This window comes from Diplotaxodon limnothrissa, linkage group LG14 (assembly GCF_057381915.1).
Source record: "Diplotaxodon limnothrissa isolate DT_005_m linkage group LG14, D_limnothrissa_male_GT1.1, whole genome shotgun sequence".
Taxonomy (NCBI): domain Eukaryota; kingdom Metazoa; phylum Chordata; class Actinopteri; order Cichliformes; family Cichlidae; genus Diplotaxodon; species Diplotaxodon limnothrissa.
The window spans coordinates 36,600,014-36,624,066 of record NC_140609.1 but is presented as its reverse complement, the minus strand read 5'-3'; the positions used below and the strand labels follow the sequence as shown (position 1 = coordinate 36,624,066).

Genomic DNA, 24,053 nt, shown 5'->3' with positions numbered 1-24,053 from the left:
GTTTCATCCACATGTGTTTTCACTTACTTTGGACAATTACATTAGACTTCTCCTCTCAACTGTGCTGGATGCACAAGCTGGACACACTTAGGTCAAACAGCAGGGGTGGAAATATTCACAACTCTGAGCGGCTGGGCCCGGCTCAGTGACATTTAAAAAGACAGATAAATTGGTCTAATTATAACAAACGACTGACTTTTTCAGGCACTCTGTGTTAGTAAGTCTCAAGTCAGAAATAATTCAGAAAAGAATTATGATTTATATGTTGGCTTTGGCATAATGGTAATTACTATAACTCGATACTACATAAATGTGGAATAAATGCAGCTCTGATCCATTTGCAGACTACTCTGTAATTTAATTCTTCACTGTAAAGACAGCAAATTTGACTATGTGTTAACACTGATGTAGTCAAAAAACATACACTGTGAATGAGGTGAAGCTGAGATCAGGAGTGAGAAAATTCCCTGTCAAGTTAATTAATAAAAGTGTGCTTACTCTAACAACGAAGAATGGTTTCTTACTATAAGAAAATACAGTACAGCGCTGTATAGAATACAAGCTGACAGCATACTGTTATTTTAGTGTTTAGTAATCTCTGAGTGATATATTATTCTAGGATGCATCTGCATATCGTCTCCATGAACGCAGTTTCTCATTTTTCTTGAGTTATGATGAAACATCAGCTTTGCTGCCGTCCTCCTTCCACACACACGGTTATGGAAACGCAGCATTCAACATTTTAACAGCGTTCTGTGTTGTGCTGTATCCACCACAATGTCACAATACTTTAAGATGCTTTACTGAATTTTTATGTAAATCTGTCACATCATACATTCGTTAATTTTAATTAGCAGAAATTTCTAAGAGCCTGATTTACAATTAATCCTTTGCTGTTTTTGTTAAACAGTGAGAAACGATTACCGTATTTCCCGGACTACAAAGCGCACCTGAATATTAGCCGCACAAGCTAAAATCAGGGGAAAATCCTGTTTTGTACATACATTAGCCGCACCTGACTAAAAGCCGCAGGTGTTTCAATGTTGACTTATCATATGTAAGAGAATATGCACAAAGGGAATTGTCAGGAAAGAGATGGCTGTTTGGAGACACACCCCTTTTATTAATATTTTGAAAAACAAGTTATGGGTACATATTTGCACATGTAGTACATAACAGTAACCTACAGCACACCAGGAAAATAGATTCGGACTACCTTTTAGGCTCAGGTGCAGAGACACGGCTTTAACAAGAAGAAAAGTCAGTCATTCACCATCTTTCTCTTCTTCCTGCGCTCTAAAACCACCAAAGTACTCTTCTCCAATGTCGGAAACGAACAGGCTCAGGATGGCTTCGTCATCCACTCTCCGCTTCTCTCCTTCGTTGTCACTTTCAAAACCAAAGAAATCCTCGTTGTCAGTGTCAGAGTCGAACACCCTCAGAAGGGCCGTGGCGGTGTCCTCCTCTCCATCATGCAGCAGTCCAGCCCTTCAAAATCCGTTGGTGATCGTGGATGTTTTCGCACTTTTCCACGCTGTCAGAATCCACCGGTGGAGTTGGGCATAACTTGCTTTTCGCAAGTTTATCGCCGCTCGTCATCCACGCCTCCCGCTGAATGCGTAGCGCTACTTTGAAGTTTGTTTTTCGCGCTACTTCGTACGGCACTACGTTGCCTGGCGGACGGACATGTGACTAACATACCACTCTTGAACCCCGATCCTTCCGCCAGGCAACGTAGTGCCGTACAACAGCGGAACAAACAAAACAAATCGTCTTACGATATCACAAAAATCATGGAAAATCCATAGAAAAGCCGCACCTGACTAAAAGCCGCATGGTTCAAAGCTTGTGCAAAAAGTAGCGGCTTATAGCCCGACAATTACGGTACTTGACACCCTAAAGTTCCCCTAAAGTTTTGCAGCTACTATTTTTTCCAGAGTGGGTGTTCTTTCTTTGATACTAAAAATGTTATCTCTTTGTTTGGTTTTGGTTTTTTCAATCATTTGTCCTGTGCTTCAACCCATGTGAGTTTGCAAAATGATTGTAGTGTTACTGGGTGGGCTCTGTTCTCATCTCTGAGTGTTCAGCCAAGTCAAAGCATGAGCACACAGACAGGAAACCTGAAACTCCCCTGCCCTTCCTCAGCTCTGCTGGTGATGAAATACAAACTGCAGACAGCTCACACATGGATCCAGAGGAGAGCAAAACCAACCTTACCTCAGTTTACCCACTTTTGGGTTTGGTTACTAACAACCAAATAAATAAGATGAATGAGGTTTCACCTCTTCATTTGAAATCCTGTGCCATCTGAATTCCATGTTGTGCATTAGCAAGGCAATATTTTTGGTGTTTATTAAAGGATCTTCTACTCAGAACCACTGGTTACTAAAGTCCAACACGAAGACACCTGCTAGTAATGGTCTACCTATCTCTCACTAATCATCCTCACTTCTATATCAGTCTCTTTAGCTTGTACTGTCCTACTTTACATTTATCTGTATATAATCTGCTTGTACCATCTCTCCTTTACGTTCTTGCATCTCCTAAGCTCTTAAAGTTTTAGAAATATTTATTAGAAGCAGAGCTACCTCACACAAAATTACCTGATCAGTTATAAATCTAAATAGGTCAGGTTTAACACGGCAAACAAACCAAAAAAAGTGGGTCTGGCTATAGTTTAGTACTGTTTGGTTGAAAGGTCAGACCCGAACCAGCTAATGAAACAGTAATAATTAATCTCCGTAACACTAACTTCTTCTGCAACCTTCTGATTTCTGCACATTAACTGAACAGAGTCATACTGTAGTTGTACATTTAAGGAGTTTTAGAAAAACATGCTTGCGGTAATTTATGTTCAGCATCTTCTGCCAGTGAAAGTGGCTTTATTACTGCAGCACTCATTGCACTGTCTGCAGCACATGTGGAACAGAAGCATTTTCGCTGATCAGAGTCAAATGTTGCATTCATGGTGGCATATGTAGATTATATGTTCATATATCCATAAAAAAATATTTATTTTTTAAATATTAATACATTAAAATAATCTACATATCAGCCCAAATGTTTCCTTTTAAACTTACATTCCCTATTTTTAATCAGACTACGTGCTTCACCACAGGATTCTTACAACAGAAAGATGTTTCATAACACAAATTTCAAACATGAGCTTGTTGCATAACTTTGTCTTGTCTGTCTTAATATTTTCCTTTTAGTAACAACCGTATCTTGAGAATCTCATGCAAGCTGCGTATCAGTAATTAGCTGCAAATAGCAACAACAATGATGTAACATTTATTCTCGCCATCTTCAGCTCGAGAAAATGTCACATGGTCGTGTCCTAAAACTGTCTTTCGGTTCCTCCTCTTCGCTTTTTTGTTTATCCCTCCTCCCCTCCAGTGATCTTTTCTTTTCCTTCTTCCCCTCATCATTTCCTTCCTCCTGTATCTTCTCAGCTTGCCTCTTTCACAATCCCAGTCCTCCCCTCTCCTCTCCGTGCTGCAGTGACCCACTTTGAGTACGAAGCCTTGAACTGACCTGCTTTAGATAGAGCCTGGCTAATTATAACCAGCTCGTATTAATAAGGCAGGGGAATTGGTAAATACACACACACACACACACACACGCACACACAACGCCTTACACACACAAACAACAAAGGATCACAAAGCAGACAGAAGCACACACTCAGAATCACCTCCTCCGCAAACAGATCGTTTCCGACGTCCCATAAACAAGCCTACACACCTTGGCAACGTGACTCATCACGTATAAGAGGACGTAATAAGAGTGACTCACGTTCATCATTTGTATCTGTTGCAGGTAACACTTGTACCTGTTACCATGGCAAGAGTTAGAAAAAAATTATTTATATATGCATAGAACAAGATCGCCAACAAAAAAAGAAAAATTAGACTGTCATCATCATTTATTATCACACAGATATGTTTTATATCTACTAAATGGCAGCTTTCCACACTAGCAATCTGTTTTTAAAAAATATAAACCCAATGCACATGTTTACAAAACCTGCCCACTAAGTTGATGACATATTGTTGAACTCAGCTGTATCATTAAAAGAACTGCAGAGCTGGTGTTGATTGGTAAACAGGGTTATATAACACGGATTGGATCGCACTTCTGGAAAAATCTTTTATCAGGTTTGACAACTGCTGTTACTAAATTTTCAAAAATATGAACTTCTAGACATGAAAAATGAAGCTTGAAATCTGTGCAGAGCTACCTGCCTCCTCCTCCCACGCTGCACCACAGTTTACAGGAAAAGTTTTAGGAACATTCCTCAAGTTTTACCTGCTTTTTTAAAGCACATAAACATCGACAAAAACTTGAGAAGCTGTGCATCTTTCGCTGTCTTTCTTTCAGCCTTTCAAAGCCGTAGCTCTTAATGCACGGCATAAAGAGAACCTTCCACATCCGAGACACATTAGTCTCTAAACTCTGCTCTGTACTTAAGGATGTGATGTTTTGACTCAGTACGCACTTACGAAGCTCTTTCATACGAGACTTCACAAAATCGTTTTGACAGTTTAAATATAATTCCCTGGTAAAAACTAAAAGCAAACCACAAATGCACGATAACCCTGATTCAAAACAAATCACACTATTTATTTAGTTATCTCATGGTACTGGTGTTTTCCCCACCATTGCGTGACCCTGCCCACAGAGATCAGTTTGGTTATAGTCTTAGTACAGTACAACAGTACAACACTGGCTTCAGTGTCACTCTGCATCCCAAAGATACAGGTGAAAATCCTGTGTACTCATCTACTCAACCATAACAAGCAGCTGGAGGCTCTCCTGGCCATATCTGACCTACCGGTGTCGACCTCATACTCCAGCAGAGGTCACGCAATGCTCACCCACGCGTTACAACCTCTCAAAGCTCAGTGAATTAAAAAGCGGTGGTAAAACACTACTAGTGGGTGTTTTGTTTATTCGCCGGAAAAAAAGGTAACAGAAATGCTAAAAGAAAAATGTTTGGTTTTCTAGAAATCACTAAAAGCTCACTGGGTTTGCTGATGATGCTAAAGGAGCGTTACATGGCAGAGTCAGGCCAAAAAACACGCCAAACCAGAGTCACCTGCTGAGGTTAATGGCGACTCACGGCAGCGTCGGGATGCTTTAAAAACCCGATGTCTCGGCATGATGTCAGACTCATTGTTCTCTGCTACTATTTTGTGCAATTTTTGAAATAAAGAATCATCAGAGATACAGAGTCCCGGCCCCCTTCATGTGCAGCGCCTCTTTCATGCTGACAACATAATGAGCATGTAAACTTTCAGTCCAAATAAGAACAAGATAAACACCGTAATTACAGCAGTGGTGATTGTTACTGATTAGTTCTTACTGTTTTATCTATCAGAAAGTACGGCGGGGGGTGTTCTGTGGCGTTCCTAAAAGGCTGCACTTCAGGATACCGTAACGACCTTAATGTCATCGAGGGAGAGCTGCAAGCGATTAAACAAGACGTTTATAAGTTTAAACTTTATTTGAACACAGCTTGAGTTTGGCAGTCAAACAGCAGTGTTATGCGGCAGCTGCCCAGGTGTGCAGAGGTCTGAATTTGGGGAAGGTGAACATTTCACTCAGTGCTCCTGTTTCTCATTTGTCAACAACAATCATGAGCAAGACAGCGAATAGGAGCGCGAGTCAAGAACTTGTTCTGGTTGAGAATCAGCTCCAGGTTGCAAAACTCCATCAAAACCGTATGTCTCAGTACTCGTCAATTCAATTCATCAACTTACTCTGTTACACATTGCGCAACAATGACTTCAAAGTCATGGCAGTGACGCTTTGGCACCAGAACCACATGCAAGTATTTTTATTACACTTTTTCTTTACCTGCAGTTCAGTTAATAATACAGCTTTAAATCTGAAAATAAATTCTATCAATCTTTCTTTTTTTTTCATAACAAAAATGTTCAGTGGTCACAAAGGGAATTAGTAACAAATTGGGACTTTGAGCAGAATCCTTTTCGGTATAGGTATCAATAAAATCCCTCGTAATGTATGCCTTAATTTCCATTTCTACAATTTAGTGAGTCATTATTTAATGCTTACTCTTACAGGATATCTTGTATGCTTTTCTTATGATAAAAGTATGTTGGTGGTTCACATAAAACATGACCAAATGCTCAGTTTCACACAGTTCTTTTCACTCTTGGATTTTCATGACGTAAATAAGACACAATCCCTGATATTTCAATTGAATTTAATTCAATTTTATTTATATTGCACCAAATCACAACATCAGTCACCTCAAGGAGCTTCATAGTGTAAGATCAAGACCATAAAATAATGCACAGAGAATCCCAACATTAGACGCCGCTCTGTGAGCAAGCACTTGGCGACAGTGGGAAGGAAAAACTTCCTTTTGACAAGAAGAAATCTCCAGGTGAACCAGGGAGGGGCAATCATCTGCCACGATGGGGGGTTGTGGGTAAGAAATAGTCATCTCAGGCTACGTCTACACTAATCCAGATAAATTTGAAATTAGCATTTTCGTCTAAAAACGCTCCATGTCCACACTATCTTTTTCAATCATTTTCTTCCCCATTGAAAACGCTACGTTCCTGTGCTGTGCATGCGTGAAACGTAAGATGATTTGACTTGCATCATTTCCGTCTGCCGTTTATTTACTTATTACTCCTTGAAATGTCGCGGCAAAATGTCTTCTATCTGGAGCTATCTGGAGCATTTACAAACTAATATTAATCTTTAATAAGGCTGTCAAAATTGAGAGCAAAGAAAACAACTGCTGTACAATGCCGTCGGCCATCTTAGTTGAATTGGTCACATGACTGCATCATATGACTAAAATGCGTCATTGTTTTCAAAGCCTCCGTTTTCGCATTCCACACTGCGACGTTAAAAGATCCATCTTCCTTGACCAAAAACTAGCGACACAGCTATGTTAGCATAACTTTAGCACAGTGAAGCTGGAGGATGAACGTCAACTTTTTTTCCACTCGATAAAAGTGAACGTGAGGGATTCTGGTGGTCAGGGTCAAATGCAATCGCATAGCAGGATGCTATACACGGGCCAAACTTCAGTCAGGAGAACAACTGAGATTATTCATCCACAATACGAGGTTAGTTATTAATATACTGCAACAACATGGGAATAGAGCAGCTGCGAGAGAATTCAACATTAATGAATCAATGTTACGGAAGCGCAGTTTTTGGCTTTCCCCAAAAGTGCTTCATCTCTTTGCTATGACTGTCGGCATAATTTGCAGATGATGATCGGTTGTAGCTGCTGCGATGCTTTCAACCAAAACAGGCGCAGCTTGATGACATCATCAACATGCGCTATCGCCGTAGAGCGGTATAGTCAAAATCTCTATCGTTGGCCAAATTTATATCGTTCCTATCGTATATCGTTTATATCGCCCACCCCTAGTCTCCACCATTTTTATGGTGTTCTAAGTGGACTGTCATTAAGTCACATGACATTTTAGTTAGAGTTGACTTATTAACTGATACAAGTAGCCACAGTTTGACTGAACAGAGCAGTTTGTATAAATGAGCACATGCTCAGTTGGTGCTCAGTTGCTGCTCAGTTTGCTTACTTACAATCCAGCATTTCTATAATGGGCTGATATGGCAAATACTGGCCGCGGAAGATTAAATATCTACCAGTCATGCTTCCTTTACAGAGATATACAATCAAAACAGGAGAGCGTCATTTCAGCTTTAGACAGAGTAAGCCATTTAAAACAATTTCTTTTCCCCCCCACAGATACCTCTAACCCCACAGCCGCAGAGATCCACTTAGTTTATGTAAGGCTACGAAGACCTTAAAGTTATTTTTACAAAAGTGTAAACTCTCATGTGCGTATTTTTCCTCCGATGCCCTGATTCACACTGATAACTCATTCCCGTTCAGCTGTTGTGTTATGCAAACTGTACATAACACAACAGCTGAATAGGAAGGAGTTAAAAACACGCCTTAAAATGGCAGCTAATAATCCGTTTAATCTTTTGTATTATTAGTTTAGTATTTCTGCTTTATTGTGTACTTAGTTTTTTCCCCCCCAGATGATGTAAACTTGCAAGCTTCCAGTGCTCATGAACCCACAGGATTCCCTCAACACAAACCACAAACCACAAACACACACAGTTTTAAAAAGGAAATTAAATCATTTGGGCTAGAAAATGGAGGGATTAAAACTTTAAACCACTGGCTACTAAAGAACAAAGTAGGTAATGGTGAGTGTGTGTCTGTGTGTGTGTGTTTGTGTAGATGTGCAGCTGAGTAACTACAGGGTTCCCTACTGGTTGCTGTGATGAGGGTCTTTGTTTTCACTCTGCAGTTTAGTTACAACACACACAGGAAGTACACACACTTTCTTTTACGAGCCAAAAGGATTTTTTGATGAAAGACTTGCATCTTTTTTCTGTGTGACTGTGTGATATAATAAAAATGTGGATAACCCACGACACCCCTAAAGTTTGTCATCATTAAAGGAACCAGCAGGCCTGACACTAAGGTTACATGTGGCCGAACTACACGGCTGTACTCCAGTGTCCATTTCTATAATAGTACCATGTTTTTTGTTTTTTAAAAAGATATGTTTAGGCACGAGCGGCCACAGAAAAACTAGGGCTGATTAAATTGTGCAAAATCTCTGCATATGCTCTGCAGGTCAAGAAAGGCCAATCTCAACATGTATAACTAATAAATCCTTCATCACCATGGCATATCTGGATGAGTAAACAGTCCAATCTGTTGCTAAGGCCCCTGCAGACCCGCCAGGCCCAGAATAGGCTCTCCATGCTGGGGGATTGGGGGCTCAAATCCCAGGATCTGGTGTCCACAGGCCTGCACAGGCAGGGTAGGAAGGTTGAAGATCACAAAGCCTTTCTCGTATTCTGTTACTTTTCCTCAAACGCTTCACTCAAACAAGCACACTTAAAGTCACCACTTAACTGAAGTTTTAGTTTGTAAATTACATGTCCAGTCATTTCATTATTTTGTAAGTGTTTGGTAGCTCTTTTCTTCTGGCACTTGTGCTCTACTCCCCTGATACTTGGTCATATTCTGCTATGAATATTATGCAAAAACCTGATTTTTTGGAAGTATGTAGAGAGCTCCTGACCAAAGGCTTTGGAAATTCAGAAAATGCACACTAGTGCCTGTTATGATTCAGAATTAAGAGGTTTGTTGTTACAGAAATGACATGATTGGAGTATACTCTATCTGAAGAATCACAGTTATGAATGTTACACTGCTGAATGACATTTGTCAGTAAAATGTCTCTTAAGCGAGGTTTTCTGATATAACCAACACGAAAACAATTGCAAGATTTCAAGTATATAGATATATCTGTTATAGTCTTCAACTGTAGGATCAATGTTCATTTATTTAAAAGAAAAATATTTTCTCTCAATCTTTTTCAACACGTTTTGATGTTTTTGCTTTGCTGTAATTCAGTTTCAGAAACCTGAATTTCTATTTATCAGTATTAGTAGATTTTAAAAAGTAAATTGAAAATGTTAATTCCTTAACCAATTCTTGGATTTAAACATTAAAAAGATCAAATGTAAATTAGATTATTTAAGTGTGTCATATTTCATACATTAGTTTTTGTGAGTTTTTGACATTTCTGCGTCATCAGTTTGATTTTTTCCTCCCTAAAAAAAATAAATAAATCACACAACATTTGTAATGGAATAAACTGAATGTTGCAAATTTGATACAAATTAAAAGTCACATTTATTTTGTTTTTAATTTCATCTGGAGGTTCACTAAACACTCACTTAAAAAAAAGCATTTTCTGGCACTTATTTCAATGGTTAAAATATGTCTATAATTTAGGAGCCACAACTTTTTGATATACCTTTATGTGAAGGGTTTAATCAGAATTAAGTCAAGCATAAAAATAGGGGTTAATCTGGATTCCAGCAACTAATTTTCCAGTACAACAATGGCCTCAATCCCCCTTTAGATATTTTTTCCACTCTGACGAGATTAAATATCTAGGGGAACTTCTGAAAATCCAACGATAATGACAGATATCAGTACCACATACCCCAATCTGTCTTTAGAAAATAATATGGGTCAAATGTAAATATGAAACCCACATGAGGGGGAAACATCTTAAGTGTAGCAGTGTGAACACAGCCTTGGATGAGGGAAAGGGGGGCTCTGGTATGGAGGTTCACAGCTCTGGGGACTTGGAAAATATTCATCTCCTCTAAGCAGGGACAGTTAAGGGGGGCAGGCTTTGTCTAACACAACCCCTCCAGTCCTCTTCTCTTTTGTTGGAAAGAAGCATTCACACACACACACACAGACAGACACACACACACACAGAGACGTAAAGCACTCCAGCAGTGAGGCTCTGACCAGCTGTCTTCATTCTGAGAGATAGCCATCGTCGCTCATAAACACAGAGAACTCACAGAGGAAGGCGAGCAGGAGGAAATGTCTCTGCTTCACCTTTTCTTTAATTTCACTCCAGCATCTGCGTCCTTCATTTTAGCTGACACCTCCGCAGCACAGAAGGAGCGTTCATTTTTTTAATTGCTTGCTTTAGAACATATTAATGTCTCATAAAGTTTTTACATCTAAAGTTTGAAGTCAATATCCAAAAAATCGCACACGAACATCCCTAAAGGCATCGAGACGATTCAAACGCCAGCAGCATGCAGATACTCTCATTTGTTTTTGTGCCAGCAACCGCGTAGAAGTTTGCAGAGAAGCAACATCTCAATTTAAAAATGATGCCGGAGGGGCTCGGGTTACATGCAAACAATTTCGCAACAAAAATGAGAATAAATTACAAAATTATAAAACTTAAAAGACGCCTGCGTTAGAGCAACACCTGCAGGAGGCAAATAATTATAGAAAGAGAATGGGTTCCTCCACCGATTTATCACGTGCCTGAAAGAGCTTATCTGAGATAAGACAAACATCGTGCGGCAGAATTTCAGTTTGAATAGCGATTTGGGGAGAACCAATCAAATGCCTGCATACTGCCTCCATATGTGCTGTGATCAGGGCGTCTGCGTAGAAATCGAAGCAGACACGGCGGCGACGCTAACAAAGATAGCCGAAGCCGCCTGCTTTCTCTCTCTTCAGAGTGTGTGTGAAAAGTGGTGTGTATTGTTCATAGACCGAGGCTATTTCAGAGCAGGGGGGCCCTTCCAGTTGTCCTCCTTACATCGGCCCTTTCATCGCTCCCTCATCCATATTTATCGCCGCTCAGCTCTCCTCACCTATCAGCGACCAGCTAGCTGTGACCGATGTCTCGCTAAACCAATCACATGCTTCCCTTTGTGGGAACATTAGCACCTCTCAGTGCCTTCACCCCACCCTGTACAATGGCTTCTTTGCTTTTTTTTTTTTTTTGACGCAGTGGCTTAAAAAAAAGAAGAAGAAGAAGAAGAGGAGAGAATAGAGGAGAAGGAGAACTGCAGCTACCGGTGGCAGATTCAAGTCGATGGCGGCTCCAAATCGATTGACAGCCTCGGAAACAGTTGCCGAGTGAGCGTCGTCAATAGCAGCCAGCAATTGATGAGCGGGTGGGGGATGAAATGATGGGAGGACGAGGGTGAAGGAGGACAGGAGGAGGAGGAGAGTGGAGTCATGATGGTCTGAATAGAGCATGATTAGTATGGATGAAGAGGAGAGGAAGATGGAACGAATGAACCTAGGAGAGAGGAAAGGGAGCGGGCGAGGAACGCTTACGAGTGAACAAAACAGGCGTGTCGCAGAGGAGAACGCTGTGTTCTGATTCTCGCGCTAAAGGACGAGCGGGAGCGCTATCAGTCGTTATATTTACCAAAAATATCAGCTTGAGTTTAACGGCAGGAAAAAATACAACCGTGCATATTTTGTAAGATAGCATCAACAGTTGTAACGTGTTGATATTTAATTTAAGATATGAGCTTATTTTCTTCAATCTGGCTCAGACTGAAGCAGTTTTAGCTGAATTTAAGAGTGAAACTCGGTCCGGGTGGTGTCGGGGTTTCTTCCTCCTCGACCAGACGGACGATCAATGTGAGGAAGACTGTCCTCCTTTGTATGGATGGCCCAAAAAAGGATGCACAGCTCAGCTCCAGGAGCAACAGAAAACACTCAGATCAATACCATCAAAGGCCTTGTCTCACATAGTCAAGGCTCAAGTCACAGTCTGACTCTGGGTCTGCTACTGTAAGTGTGTGCATGCAGCGCCACATATCATTTACACACCACCTCATCTTTTTCGTTAAACTTCATCTTTGCTTTTTGTACCCGAAGTCGAACATATAACACACACACACACGGAAAGCTTTGAGTGTACTGCTAGTCTAGTCCCCTAATGTCACTTGGCAAGGGCATTTCAAGCCCCTCCTTCTTCTTCCCAGCACTTGCTTGCCAGTCCATCCATTTACTAAATGAATGTATTATATCTTAAAGGCAGCAGAGAAGACAAGGAGGGAAAAAAGAGGGGAAAGAAGAAAAAAAACATTAAAGGCTTATAATTAAAGAACTGAGAATCTCTGTACACCAAGGTCAGCAAACTTATCCAAGCTGATAAACCTGCACACCTCCCACACAGTCACATGTTGGTTTCCTGATCACCTACATGAAAATCAAAAAAACAAAACAAAAAAACCCACTCCAGTTTATTTGGTTGGTGCTTACGTAAGGCTTCTTAATGGCTTATACAAGCAGGTTTTTCCCCTGAAAGCTGCATTTGTTTTCAGTGGACTGAATCACAGTAATTTCTTTTAGACTGAAAGGCTGTTTCTGGGTATTTGTATGTACTGGTTCTTTGCATTTGCCCAAACAAATCAATCCGGTGCTTTAACCTATGGTGCTGGATGCTACATCTTACTTGGATTAAAGTGAATGAAAAACATGGAACTTCCAGGACGCTTTGATAAAATATTATAATGCAAAAAACATTCTCTACATGAAGCACTGGAAAATATTTCATGTTATAAAAAGCTTTTTAGTGAGTTATGGATCTATTTTCAAGTGGCTACAGTTCACTGCACATAACACAAATACTTCAAATTAATAACAGTATACTTCTTTTAAAGCTAAGCTGAAAAAATTAAATGTAAAGCTGTACATCACACATAGCTATGTATATATATATATATATATATATATATATATATACAATTAAATGATAGGAAAAGACCAAAGCACATTAACACATTAAAATATTGAACCCTGAGTGGCACCAAATGTATAAATCATGAAACTACTGGAGGATATTTATCCTTTGAATTCATCATGATCAAGCCCGTCTTTGTAAATAATCTATTTAAACATAGGAAACCGGATTAAGCATGAATGAGCTCATTAAACGTCTCTGATCATATATGTACACGATAAAAGGGAACTCTGAGATTCTTTAATATCTAGAAGAACCCTGCTGGACGCAGTGAGGGGAGCGGGAGGCGCAGAGATAAGAATGGGCTCGGGCTGGTGGATTAAAGCCGTGGTGGGGGTGGGAGCTTGTGAACAGCAGCGACTGCAGGTCCTCATTGATCTTTCCGTCTTTAAGACCTTCAGCTTTTTTATAAGGCATAGCTGTGATTTATGACCTGCAGGGCTATAGCTGTCCCATGTTGTCCTATCTACAGTCTGACAGCAGACCAGCTCCTTCTTCCTGTCGCTTGCCTTTTTCTTCACTCCCTCTCACACACAAACACGCACACACAGATATTTGGATAAACCCTGGAGACTGGAAAAATCCAGGTCCATCTTTTCTCATCATTTTTGACCCGAACGCATTCTCTCGCTTCTAATGAACGCAGCAGATCTGATTGATACGAATGGAAATGCCCTGGCATTAAAATCTGCATCTGGACATATTTATAAGTTGCAGCTGTTGGAGGAAAAAAAAGACTTCAAAATATTTTAAAACTCTGATAAAGATAAATTTCTTTGATTTAAAAAGTTTTTTTCCTTCTTTTTTAGGTCTACTCAATAAAGCTTCAGTCTTCCTGTTATGCATCTCTTACCCAGCAGCAGCTGCACGGTGCACGCTGCAGCACAATTTAACCACAGTGAACAGTGAATGAACATTTCAACAATACATCAGCGGTCGTAAACCCAAATGCTTTGATGGCATGGCTAGCATGAGGTCAAAGGTCATCATCTGAGCAGCAATGTTGAGTATCATGACAAAAGAAACACTGGATTTGTATAAAAAGCATGACAATGAATGTTATGGAACTGGTAACATACAATATAAAAAACATCAGCATGCATTATCCTGAATCATGAGCAGGATATGAGGGTGTTAAATGTTGCTTTAAATCCTATTTAAATATCAGGCCCTGCAGCAGTCAGATCACCTCATTAAAGGCCCTATATCTTTTCTTTACTCCAGGATTTTGCACATTAAGTCTGTGTTGTGAATCAGAATTTCACAGTAAAGATTATAAAACAGGTAGAAGATCAAAATCAAAGTCTCTCTTACCATGAGTCTCAGTTTCTTGGTGAGGGAATACAATGCCTTCAGTTTCAAATAGGGGCTGCAGGAAGGCCACTACAGAGAGAGGAAGCACAGGGGTGGGGAGTGTGTGGTGTAAACTAATCATACATAAAAACAACCATTATTATGATCTCTTAGCACCACTTTGATTTCTAAATTTACAACTGCAGCGTGGGTGCAGCTTAAAAATATCAAATACAAAAGCATGTTCTCTGTGAAAAAATATAGCTTCTGCTTGGCTAAAATCAGCCGTTACATGGTGAATGTTTTCTCTCCATCAAGAGTCAGGCATACAAACACTTTGCGTATCTCAATCCAAGTAAAAATCTAGGTTAGGCTCAACGCTGTTATCCAGAGAATTCTAGCTTTAAATCACCAAGACCAAATACTCTGATTAAAATTCAAACAAAAATGCATTTTCAGAACAGAGTAGAGTTTACTGTCAGTGCAAAATTTGTCACAATAGACCCACAACCAAGCTCTGATTCCTCTTTGTCGCTGTAGTTTTGCATGTGTGTGTGTGTGTGTGTGTGTGTGTGTGTGTGTGTGTGTGTAGGAGCTACTTGTTCATTTTCAACCAAATGCTATCGGATCATCGGCCTGATGTTGCTGGTTGACCTGGCAGCACTGCAGCCGTCCCCTCTGCCTGAGTCTGTTTAGCTGTCTCATCATCATCATCATCATCATCGTTCCAACCTTTTCATTTGTCTAAATAGACAAGCGGCCTGAGTGTTACGCAGGCAGGAAGAAAGTCCCCAGAGGGGCCGCCTGGGCTTTTTACATACAGTGAGGAGGAGCCTTTAGTGCTCTGAGTGCTGCATCGATCTGGAGTTAAACACTGCTGGCGAACCTGCAGCTCACACCTCCTCAGTCGGACTCTCCTCGCTCGCTGTCTAATTATTACTCCTGAGGATGGCTGTCATGTTTCCTGGTGGGACCTGAAGAATCTGTTATAAATGGCCGTCCTGATTTTTTTTTCACCGGGGCCAAGTCATGCAAAAATCTACCAGAACATGAATTTCAGTAATCCAGAGGAGTCTGTCGCTTAGCTCGCACTAAACACAAGTTTGTTTTCAAATTTCACATTATGCCACCTGTCATTGTCATCCAAAAGGAACAGGGCACTTAAGCCCTATGGATCTGCGAGAGTTTATGTTTAGATCGTATTACAGCAGCCATAACAGTTGCACTAACTGAGCGAAGCCAAATCTTCTGACCATTTCAAATCAAGACTGAGAAATTAGGCCAACAATCACAGCTCAGTCATGCTCACCCTCTCTAATACGATGGAGGTTCCTCTTTAATATACGGGCAGAATTACCTGCAATGAAAATTACATTTCCTGGGGCGTTTTTTTGTTTTGTTCTGTTTGTTCAGGGAATTCAGTTTAACACTGAAGACATTTCAGAGTTTAAAGCTAAAATTTTAAATGCTGTTTTGCAATCTTTAAGGCCCTGGTGAGAATTACAGTTGGGACTAAACTCTAACAAACTCCACATTAGAGAACACGTTAGGTATCTTAACCTTAAGCATATAACTATAGTCTTCAAATCAGTTTAACTGGCATTACAAATATTCAGTCTTCACAATCATAGTCAGATTGAACTCTCTGCACTAAAAGATCAGGTCCCATTAAAACCTATAGAATCTAACTATTTAAGCACACTCCCAGAATCTCCAGCAGCATTTTAAAAAGTCTCCTAAACCTTTATCATCTTTTTGCTGAGTATAAATAGCACATTTAAAGGTGTATTGTATGTCCAAATGTCCATGATAGGGTGCATGGCCAGGATAGGCTACTGATGGTTGTAATGATGGGAATGCTTGGCGCATGACAGCATGTAAACAAAAAACCAAATATGGTGATTACCATGGTGACATATCCATATTTCATCAAACCAGAGAATAATGAAGAAATCATTCATCGAAGAAATTAGTGGAAAAGAAATCAGCTTTCCCTTCCAGCCGCAGAATATTAAAATCAGGACAACAATGAATGATAAAAATATCCTCTCCCTGACACACTGCATTAACACAGACTGTCGCATTCTAAACTGCTCTGGATTCCCCCTGTTTTCCCTAGCTCGCCACAGGGCTGCTGTTAATATGAGTCCGCTTGTTTATCCGCTTGTGTAATTGTACACAAAGCGGCGATGGTGGCTGATGTGTGAGATTATCACAAGGTCATCCGTCGACGGGATGAGACCCTGCGATCACGCACTAGTCTGATCTGGCTTTCACTTGTTTACATCCTCATTTTGGCTCCAGCATGGCCGCTGTGGCTGCGCGTAAATCTTAAGACGCAATAAAAACACCCAATTCGGCTGATGTAAAGAGGCTAAATCATCCAGGATGTGCAAGAGGGGAAGCGACGGCTTCCCTCCAAATAACACCCCCCACCCCCAAGTCCCTCTCATTGTTTCCTTTCCATCAAATGCGGCGACCCGTGATTATTTTAATACTGATGGAAAATGACTGTCGCTTATGACGAAGCGAATGATAAAAAAAAGACGGTCTCCCTAAAATTTGCCCTGTATCATTTTATTTTATTTCCCTAAATGTGTGAATTTGCCCTTCCACCACGCCACGGTGCACATCAAGAATCAGATCAACCTGCTCTCCTTTCTCTCTGCCTGCCTCAAGACGAAGCAACATTCACCGAAACCCGAACAGCTCCCGCATCCCCGCTCTTACCTCCCGTGTTTGTACGTTTGGTGCTGCTGGCTTCCGTTGGGGTCTCCAGGGGTCTTTTACGTGAGTCCGGGGGATCGGACTCCATGTGTGGTTGTTGATTGTGATGGTGAGGATTTGAGAAAATGCCGTTTTGTTGTACTGCTCCGCCGGCCATCATTTTCGAGCTTGCTCTTGGATGCTTAGGCTGCGTTTGCGTTTAAATCCCCCCTTTCCGTTTTTTTACGCAGCGTAGCCGTGCAGATGAGTCCTTGGAGAGGGTAAAAGCGATTTAGGAATTGCAAAATACGCCTGTTTCCTACGAACGGGGTAGGTTAGCTGCGCGTTTCTCCGTGGTGCGCCGTGCGTACAGAGAGATGCTGCGCAGGGGCAGAAAGAAAGAAACGCTGGAGCGGCTCAGAGAGGGAGAAAACGGGAGACCTCTGCAGATGGAGCGACTTCTAGGCTACTAAAAACGTGCCAGTGGAGCGTCACAGTTCCATCAACCTTCAGATAAGCGGGCTAGGATATGTGTATCATTCCGCTGCAACCAGTACTCATGTCAGGCGGTACAGGATGGTGGCGCTCCTCTGCAATAACCAGCGAAACGGAACAATAACCAAAACAAAACAAAAACACAACGCAAAGCGCAAAGAGGCGAAATCAGCCGAAGAGAGAAGAAAGGAAAGGGTGATCGGTGAAGCAATTATAACAATAATAGAAAAAAAATCCGATTCTTAGGCTATTAGAATTTCGTTCTTCTTATCCTTTCCTGGCTCCAGTCGCGAAGACACCCAGGGGTGACGGGTGGGTGAGAAGGGTCCGGAGATTCGGAGCTGGAGGAAGACAGAGAAAGAGACGTTTTTTCCTGCTCGTTCTCTCGGTGAAGATGCTGCAGTCTTGCGTTCAGAGCATCCCTTCGCTGACTGGCTGCTGGAGGAAGCGCAGGGGAGCGGCTGACGTCACAGGGCCTCGTGATACCTTTCTGGTTTTCTGCACCCTCGGATTTCCGACGTTTTACCAAAAATAATTGTTGCTTTTTACTTTGTTCAGTTCCCCATTTCACTGGACAAATGTCTCACTTTGCAAAATCTGCACGTTATTTAAAAAAAACAAACCTTTTTATATTAATTATGAATAATCAGCCGCGCTGTGTTACAACACTTTTCACCATCTCGTGATCCAAGACTCAAATTTAGTTGCACCGAATGAGGTTAAATGAAATACAGCAAGCAAACGCTTTAGCCGAAGCTAAACAGGCCAAAGAGAAACGATGCGTAATGCGCTCAAGCAAACCGACAAAATTGAGTGCGCGCGAAGCTCAGAATCACTGATTTTCGACAGAAACTGAAAGCATCACGAAAGAAAGCGAAAAACTGAGAGAGGGAGTGAGAGAGGGGGAGAGAGAGACGCCTCCGCCGAGACGCGATTGGCCGAAGCTGGAGGCTGCGTTAGTCCAGAAAAACGGAAAGGACTCGGATATGTTCTGCCGGCGGAGTCACGTGACGGAGAGCGAAGGATGCGGCGGCGGCGGGTTTTTACTCCGTTACAGCGGCAAATGCAATTATGGCTGAACGGGAGCTTGAAGGTCCCGCTGCGGCTGTTTGAAGGTCTGTAAAGGCCGAGGCAGGCCGCCTCGGACACACGTGGAAACCTGCAGCTGATTTCTGCCTTAAATTTCAATCAGCGAGTGGAATTCAACTGGCAAGAGCATGAAGGGTGTTTTTTTTCTACTTAAGAAGGAATGACATGAATAAGAAGGGTTTTTATAAAAACTGTTTTGTTCATATTTGTTATTGTTTGCCAGATTTTTGTGTCCAGAGAGCTTGGACCAATCCAGATGACCCTGGCCAGACTGTAGGCCTGTTCAGCCTACTTGTATTAAAAAAAAAAAAAAGAAGAAGTCTCCTCCCCCCTTATTTTCACATTTTTGTCAGTCTTGCAACAATTTTATGCAATAATAATAATTAAAAACATGGCTGACAGCATAGGAATTACATAACCTGAGCTAGGCCCACCTGTCCCCTCAGCTGCTCTGTATGACCCACCTGTGTGTGCTGCGCCTGACATCTCTGCGTCGCTGTGCCTGGGTCTGAAGAGGGATCCTCCAGCACTGTGAGCTGTGTGAGAGAGCTATACCCGCCTCACTGTTTCTCCCTCTCTCACGCACACACACACTCACACGTTTGGCAAATTCTCACACACACACTCAGAGAGACACGTAAATATCTTCAACCCCCGCTCTCCTTCTCCGTCCAGAGCTCTACAGATGCCGATCGTCCTCAGTGCCTCCTCTAGATTGTAGTCAAGGTGACATTGTCCTGCTTGTTCACACGCACGAGCATACGCGCACAGAGCAGCCACTCACACTATTTCACATCAACGTGAGAAGCACACCGGTGAGCCAGACTCCTGCTCTGGAAATACGTGGCAAATCCAAGGCAGATGGATCCCAAGCTGCAGTCTGAAACAGATTCCGCACCACAAATAGCAGGAACTGCTCAGAGGTACAAAAGGCCTGGATGCTGCAGGCACCTAACTGTATGAGCTGCAGCAAGCATCTGAACTGTAGCACAGTTTCAGCTCGACACGGACATTTATATATTTGGAGCAGAGGCAACATTCGCTGGAAGCAGAATTTTGAGGGTCCTGCACAGCCAGATCGCCCATGCTGCTGCTGCTGCATATGGAAAAAGTGAAGTAACCCCATAAGCAATAAAGCACACAGACTAACAGCATTCTTGAGTTTTTATTAGGTTAGGTCTATGAGCAGATGTTAAGGAAACGGTTTTTAGAGATTTGGTTCTGCAAACTCCTCTACAGCTTTGGGTACTGACCAAACACTTCAAGCAGTTGCCACAAACTTTCCCGAGCAACACATGCAATGTAGAAGGACAAGATTCCTGCAATATCCCAGATTTCCCTCTGCGTCCTAATCTAAATGCAAAAGCTTCATTTTAGCCAACAACAAATCTTATTTGGACTCCCACATGCAGTTTTCTTATGGAAAAAGTTACCACTAAGATTTTTTTCTTCATTTTGGAACCAAAGCCTGGAATTCCCTGTTGTCCAAGATGTTCTAGGATGCCCTCTGGACCCAGTGGAGGTGGTGAGTGACAGGAGAATGGCGGCTAAGCTGTCATCCCTGTTGGACAACGTCTCCCACCCCATGCAGCAGACTGTGACAGCACTGAGCAGCTCCTTCAGTGGGAGACTGCGGCACCCACGGTGTGGGACGGAGAGATTTCGCAGGTCTTTCCTCCCCACTGCTGTCAGACTCCACAACAAAGACTTTAACTGAACAAACACACACATCCACACATGTGCAATAACACTAAGTGCAATAATCTTTTCTGGCATCGTTGTATTTTTACTCAGTTGTATATAGCATTCGTATTCTATTTTTATCTTATTGTATATTTTTATTCTATTTTATTCTACTGTATATAGTATATTATTTTATTCTATTCTGTACAGCTGTGTACTGTATTTATTCTTATTGTATTCTAATTTTTGCGTCATAACTTTTGCACTGTCCACTTCCTGCTGTGACAAAACAAATTTCCCACGTGTGGGACTAATAAAGGTTATCTTATCTTATCTTATCTTATGTAGTCACTTAAGGACAAGAGGCAAGAACAGCTCAGACACAAGTCAGCTGAATAGTCCACTAAGAATGTTTAAAAGGTCTTAAATTTGATATAAATATTTAATCCTGTAATTCTATAATCAGTCTCCTAATTTAAAAAGCCTGTTTTTCCTCTGTCACTTGAAATAGACACAGTTTTCTTTTCTTTTCTTTTTAAAGAGTAAATCATTCAAAGCAGGTGTTGCTGGCGCACACCTGCTTTCCATGCAGGGTCTGGTAGTGTACATACAGTAGGCTGTTCTGGCTCTTACTCTAACACTGGTTAAAAGGTTGACTGCAGCTAAATGGATCATCAGGCTGTAAAAAGCCGCTCTGGTGCCTCAAGTGGCGGAACATTGGTGCCACCTTATGGTAGCATGACGAAGAGCAGGAGTGTTGCCGCTCCTCAGTAAACATGTTCTCGTGGATTTCATGGATTCCACAGACTATTTCTTATGCGTGCGTTTTTGGCCCTGTTAGTCGTACATGGGTTAATAAAACACTGAGTGGCAAAGTGTCCTAACTAGTGGTTTATTTTTGCATGTACATAATGATAATAAGCATAATTTAACATGTGCTTGCTATGGCTCATAAACACAGTAAACTATGTATTTGTACAATGGATTTTTGCACTTTTTTTTGAAAGTTTAAAATATAGTGTACATTCAAAAATTCATAATAATGAATTTTAAAGAGCATAGTTCATTTAATGTTGACAGTTTCTTTCTTTCTTTCTTTCTTTCTTTCTTTCTTTCTTTCTTTCTTCGATTAAGGAAAGATAAGTTTAACATCACTTGGGATGAAATGGCCTGTATGAAGAGGAAAGCCAGCCAATTAACTCTTGACACTATGTATATATGTCATTTTATATTTAGTTTTATGGTGAACTAAAAGTATAACGTGAATCATAACTGTTAAGAACAAATCTAATATTTAATCATCTTAAATCTCATTGTCAGGCTTCAGCTTCAAAAATTAAAGCTGGAATTTAACCATCACCATCCGATTGAAGTGTTAACTTCTAAAACCTTTAAAAAGACCTCCTAGAAGAAGTCGTCCTATGCAGAGTTCTGCAAACCCAGTAGCACTAAGAGTGTATGTGTAAGACTTCTTCCGAAAGCTCAGTCAGTCTCCTCCCACTCCCACTTATGCATAATTGTCCTCCCACCCGGTATTCATTCAATTTCATCGCAAAAATCAATAGGACAGTCGATGCAGAGCAGGAGGCTCAACCACTCTGTGAGATTGAAAGGAGACAGATGTGATGTGTTCCTCTTTATTTTTCTAGTGGCTGCCCTGACTCATGCCATCATACTGAAGATTTATGAGTGAAACTAACACGACCTGAGTGCATCAGAGGAAAGTGAATTGTAGTGATATGTTTAAAGACTTAATTACTCTTTCAAATCAGTGCCTGTTTATTTTTAGAAGCTGCAGCATGGAAGCACAGTGCCAGCGTTACTCATTTTTTTACTTCAGATATTTTCAAATGAGGGTGGAAACTCATGATTGTTCATGATTCAACTTCTCAATAGGAGAAATTGCTCATTTTATAATGGCCAGTTTATCTAAAATACAATGCAATAAAAATGAGTAAAGTGGTTAATAAAAAATCTCTTTTTTTTACTGATCCCTGGACTGAACTGCATACAAAAAAAGAAATAAAGAGAAAAACATCCAAACAGGGAGCCTGGAAGGAGAGATTGCAGTTTAAATCTGAAGGTGCGTGCTTTCTGGTAATTCCTGACAGATGGTGGGGGGTCGGCTGGGTGCACACCCATCATTTCACCACGTCTGGAGGAGGTTTATGAGCTTCTATATAAATCTACATTATTCTCTGCACGCTGTGCTTAAACTGCTGCTATGTGTGGTGTGTGTGTGTGTGTGTGTGTGTGTGTGTGTGTGTGTGTGTGTGTGTGTGTGTGTGGCTGCACATATTTGAGAGGGGCGTTCTCCACTTTGTGTTTTTCTGCCACGATCATTCTTGAGATTCCAGATTTGTACATTATCCTCTGACCTTCAAACTGCTAATGTGTTCATAATCACTCATGTGATGCTCACTGCTGCTGTTTTGTTGCACATGCATTGCATTTCCACGTGCTGCCACTTTGGATAATTTTCTGCTAGTTCACTGAAACAATGTTGCACCGCTTAAGTTTGTGCTAGGAAATAAGAGAGAGCAAAGCGAGTCAGTAAAAGAGGGAGAACGAGAATAAATCATCGTCGCCTTCTTTGAGATTTGAACCTCCGAAAATGAATTACCTTCTCATTGTGTCCAGTTATTACAAATGAAAATATAGAGAGCAGTGAACTGTGACAAGTATTTGGGCTGTTTCACATGATTAATTATTATAGGAAGTCAAGAGGCAAGCAAAACAGACATTATTTCACAATGAGACTGGAAAAATAGAACACATTTCCATATTGAAAAAATATGTCTTTTCACCTTCTTGGTGATGGAAAAGGGAGAATTCAATGGCAAGCCGCCATTACGGTTATTGTTCTGCTGCAGACTGATGAGCGCGCACACATCTGGTCAACTGGGAATTTTTTTCCCCTCTTTCTAATATTATTTTCCTTTGTGTGGTGAAACTAACATCAGGTCTGCTCCATTAGACATCAATATCAGGGCTGATTTCAGCAATTTTGATAGAAGCCTCTTTATAGTTACATCACAAATCTCTCAGATCATACAGCTGTCTATTATCTTGGAAAATCCATTTGGGGATTGGCTATGGACAATTCAGAGTCAATCCCATATATATGTGGCTGAAATGGCAAAAAGATGTTTGATTGAGATGGAAAATGACAGATTTACAGTATGGAGCTTTTGTTTTTGTTTTTTTTGCATTAGCAGCAGTAACTACTGCCAAGAATATACAGCATGTCCTGCATGTGCTTCATACTGATAATAGGTGTGAAAGTACTATAATACAAAAACTGTAATCTTTCATTGTTATTAGCTAATCCCATCTACTGTACTGTGTTATAAAATATTTCTAATTAAGATTTAACTAGAAACCTCGAATGGGGTTTAAAGAGGCAACACTTTAAATCAGTACAGATTCATACCGACATACAGTGTATAGTAATATCTCTAGATTTGTATGTTATTAATTTTTTTATTTAAATTTAGCTGGTCAGCTTCAAGGGGAACCGCAGCATTTTGAAGCACTATACCCTTTAAAATCTAAAGTGCACATGATTACAGAATTTTAATTATTGTTACATAAACCATTACTACTGTCACTACTGCCACTGTGGTACCATCGCAAAACAACTGCTGATACTTC

The 24,053-nt window shown here is 40.9% G+C and overlaps 1 protein-coding gene across 1 annotated transcript in view; it reads right to left on the bottom strand.

Annotated features, from left to right (window-relative positions):
* Positions 1–18,041, bottom strand: part of nova2 (NOVA alternative splicing regulator 2) — a 76,280-nt gene extending 58,239 nt beyond the window's left edge. Inside the window, exons 1-2 of the mRNA XM_085371169.1 lie at positions 17,157–18,041; positions 14,448–14,516 (exon numbers count right to left, since the gene is read on the bottom strand). Coding sequence (XP_085227295.1) covers positions 14,448–14,516; positions 17,157–17,313 — 226 coding nt within the window. The 5' untranslated portion in view covers positions 17,314–18,041. The remainder of the gene's footprint in view (positions 1–14,447; positions 14,517–17,156) is intronic.
* Positions 18,042–24,053: the final 6,012 nt, after the last annotated feature.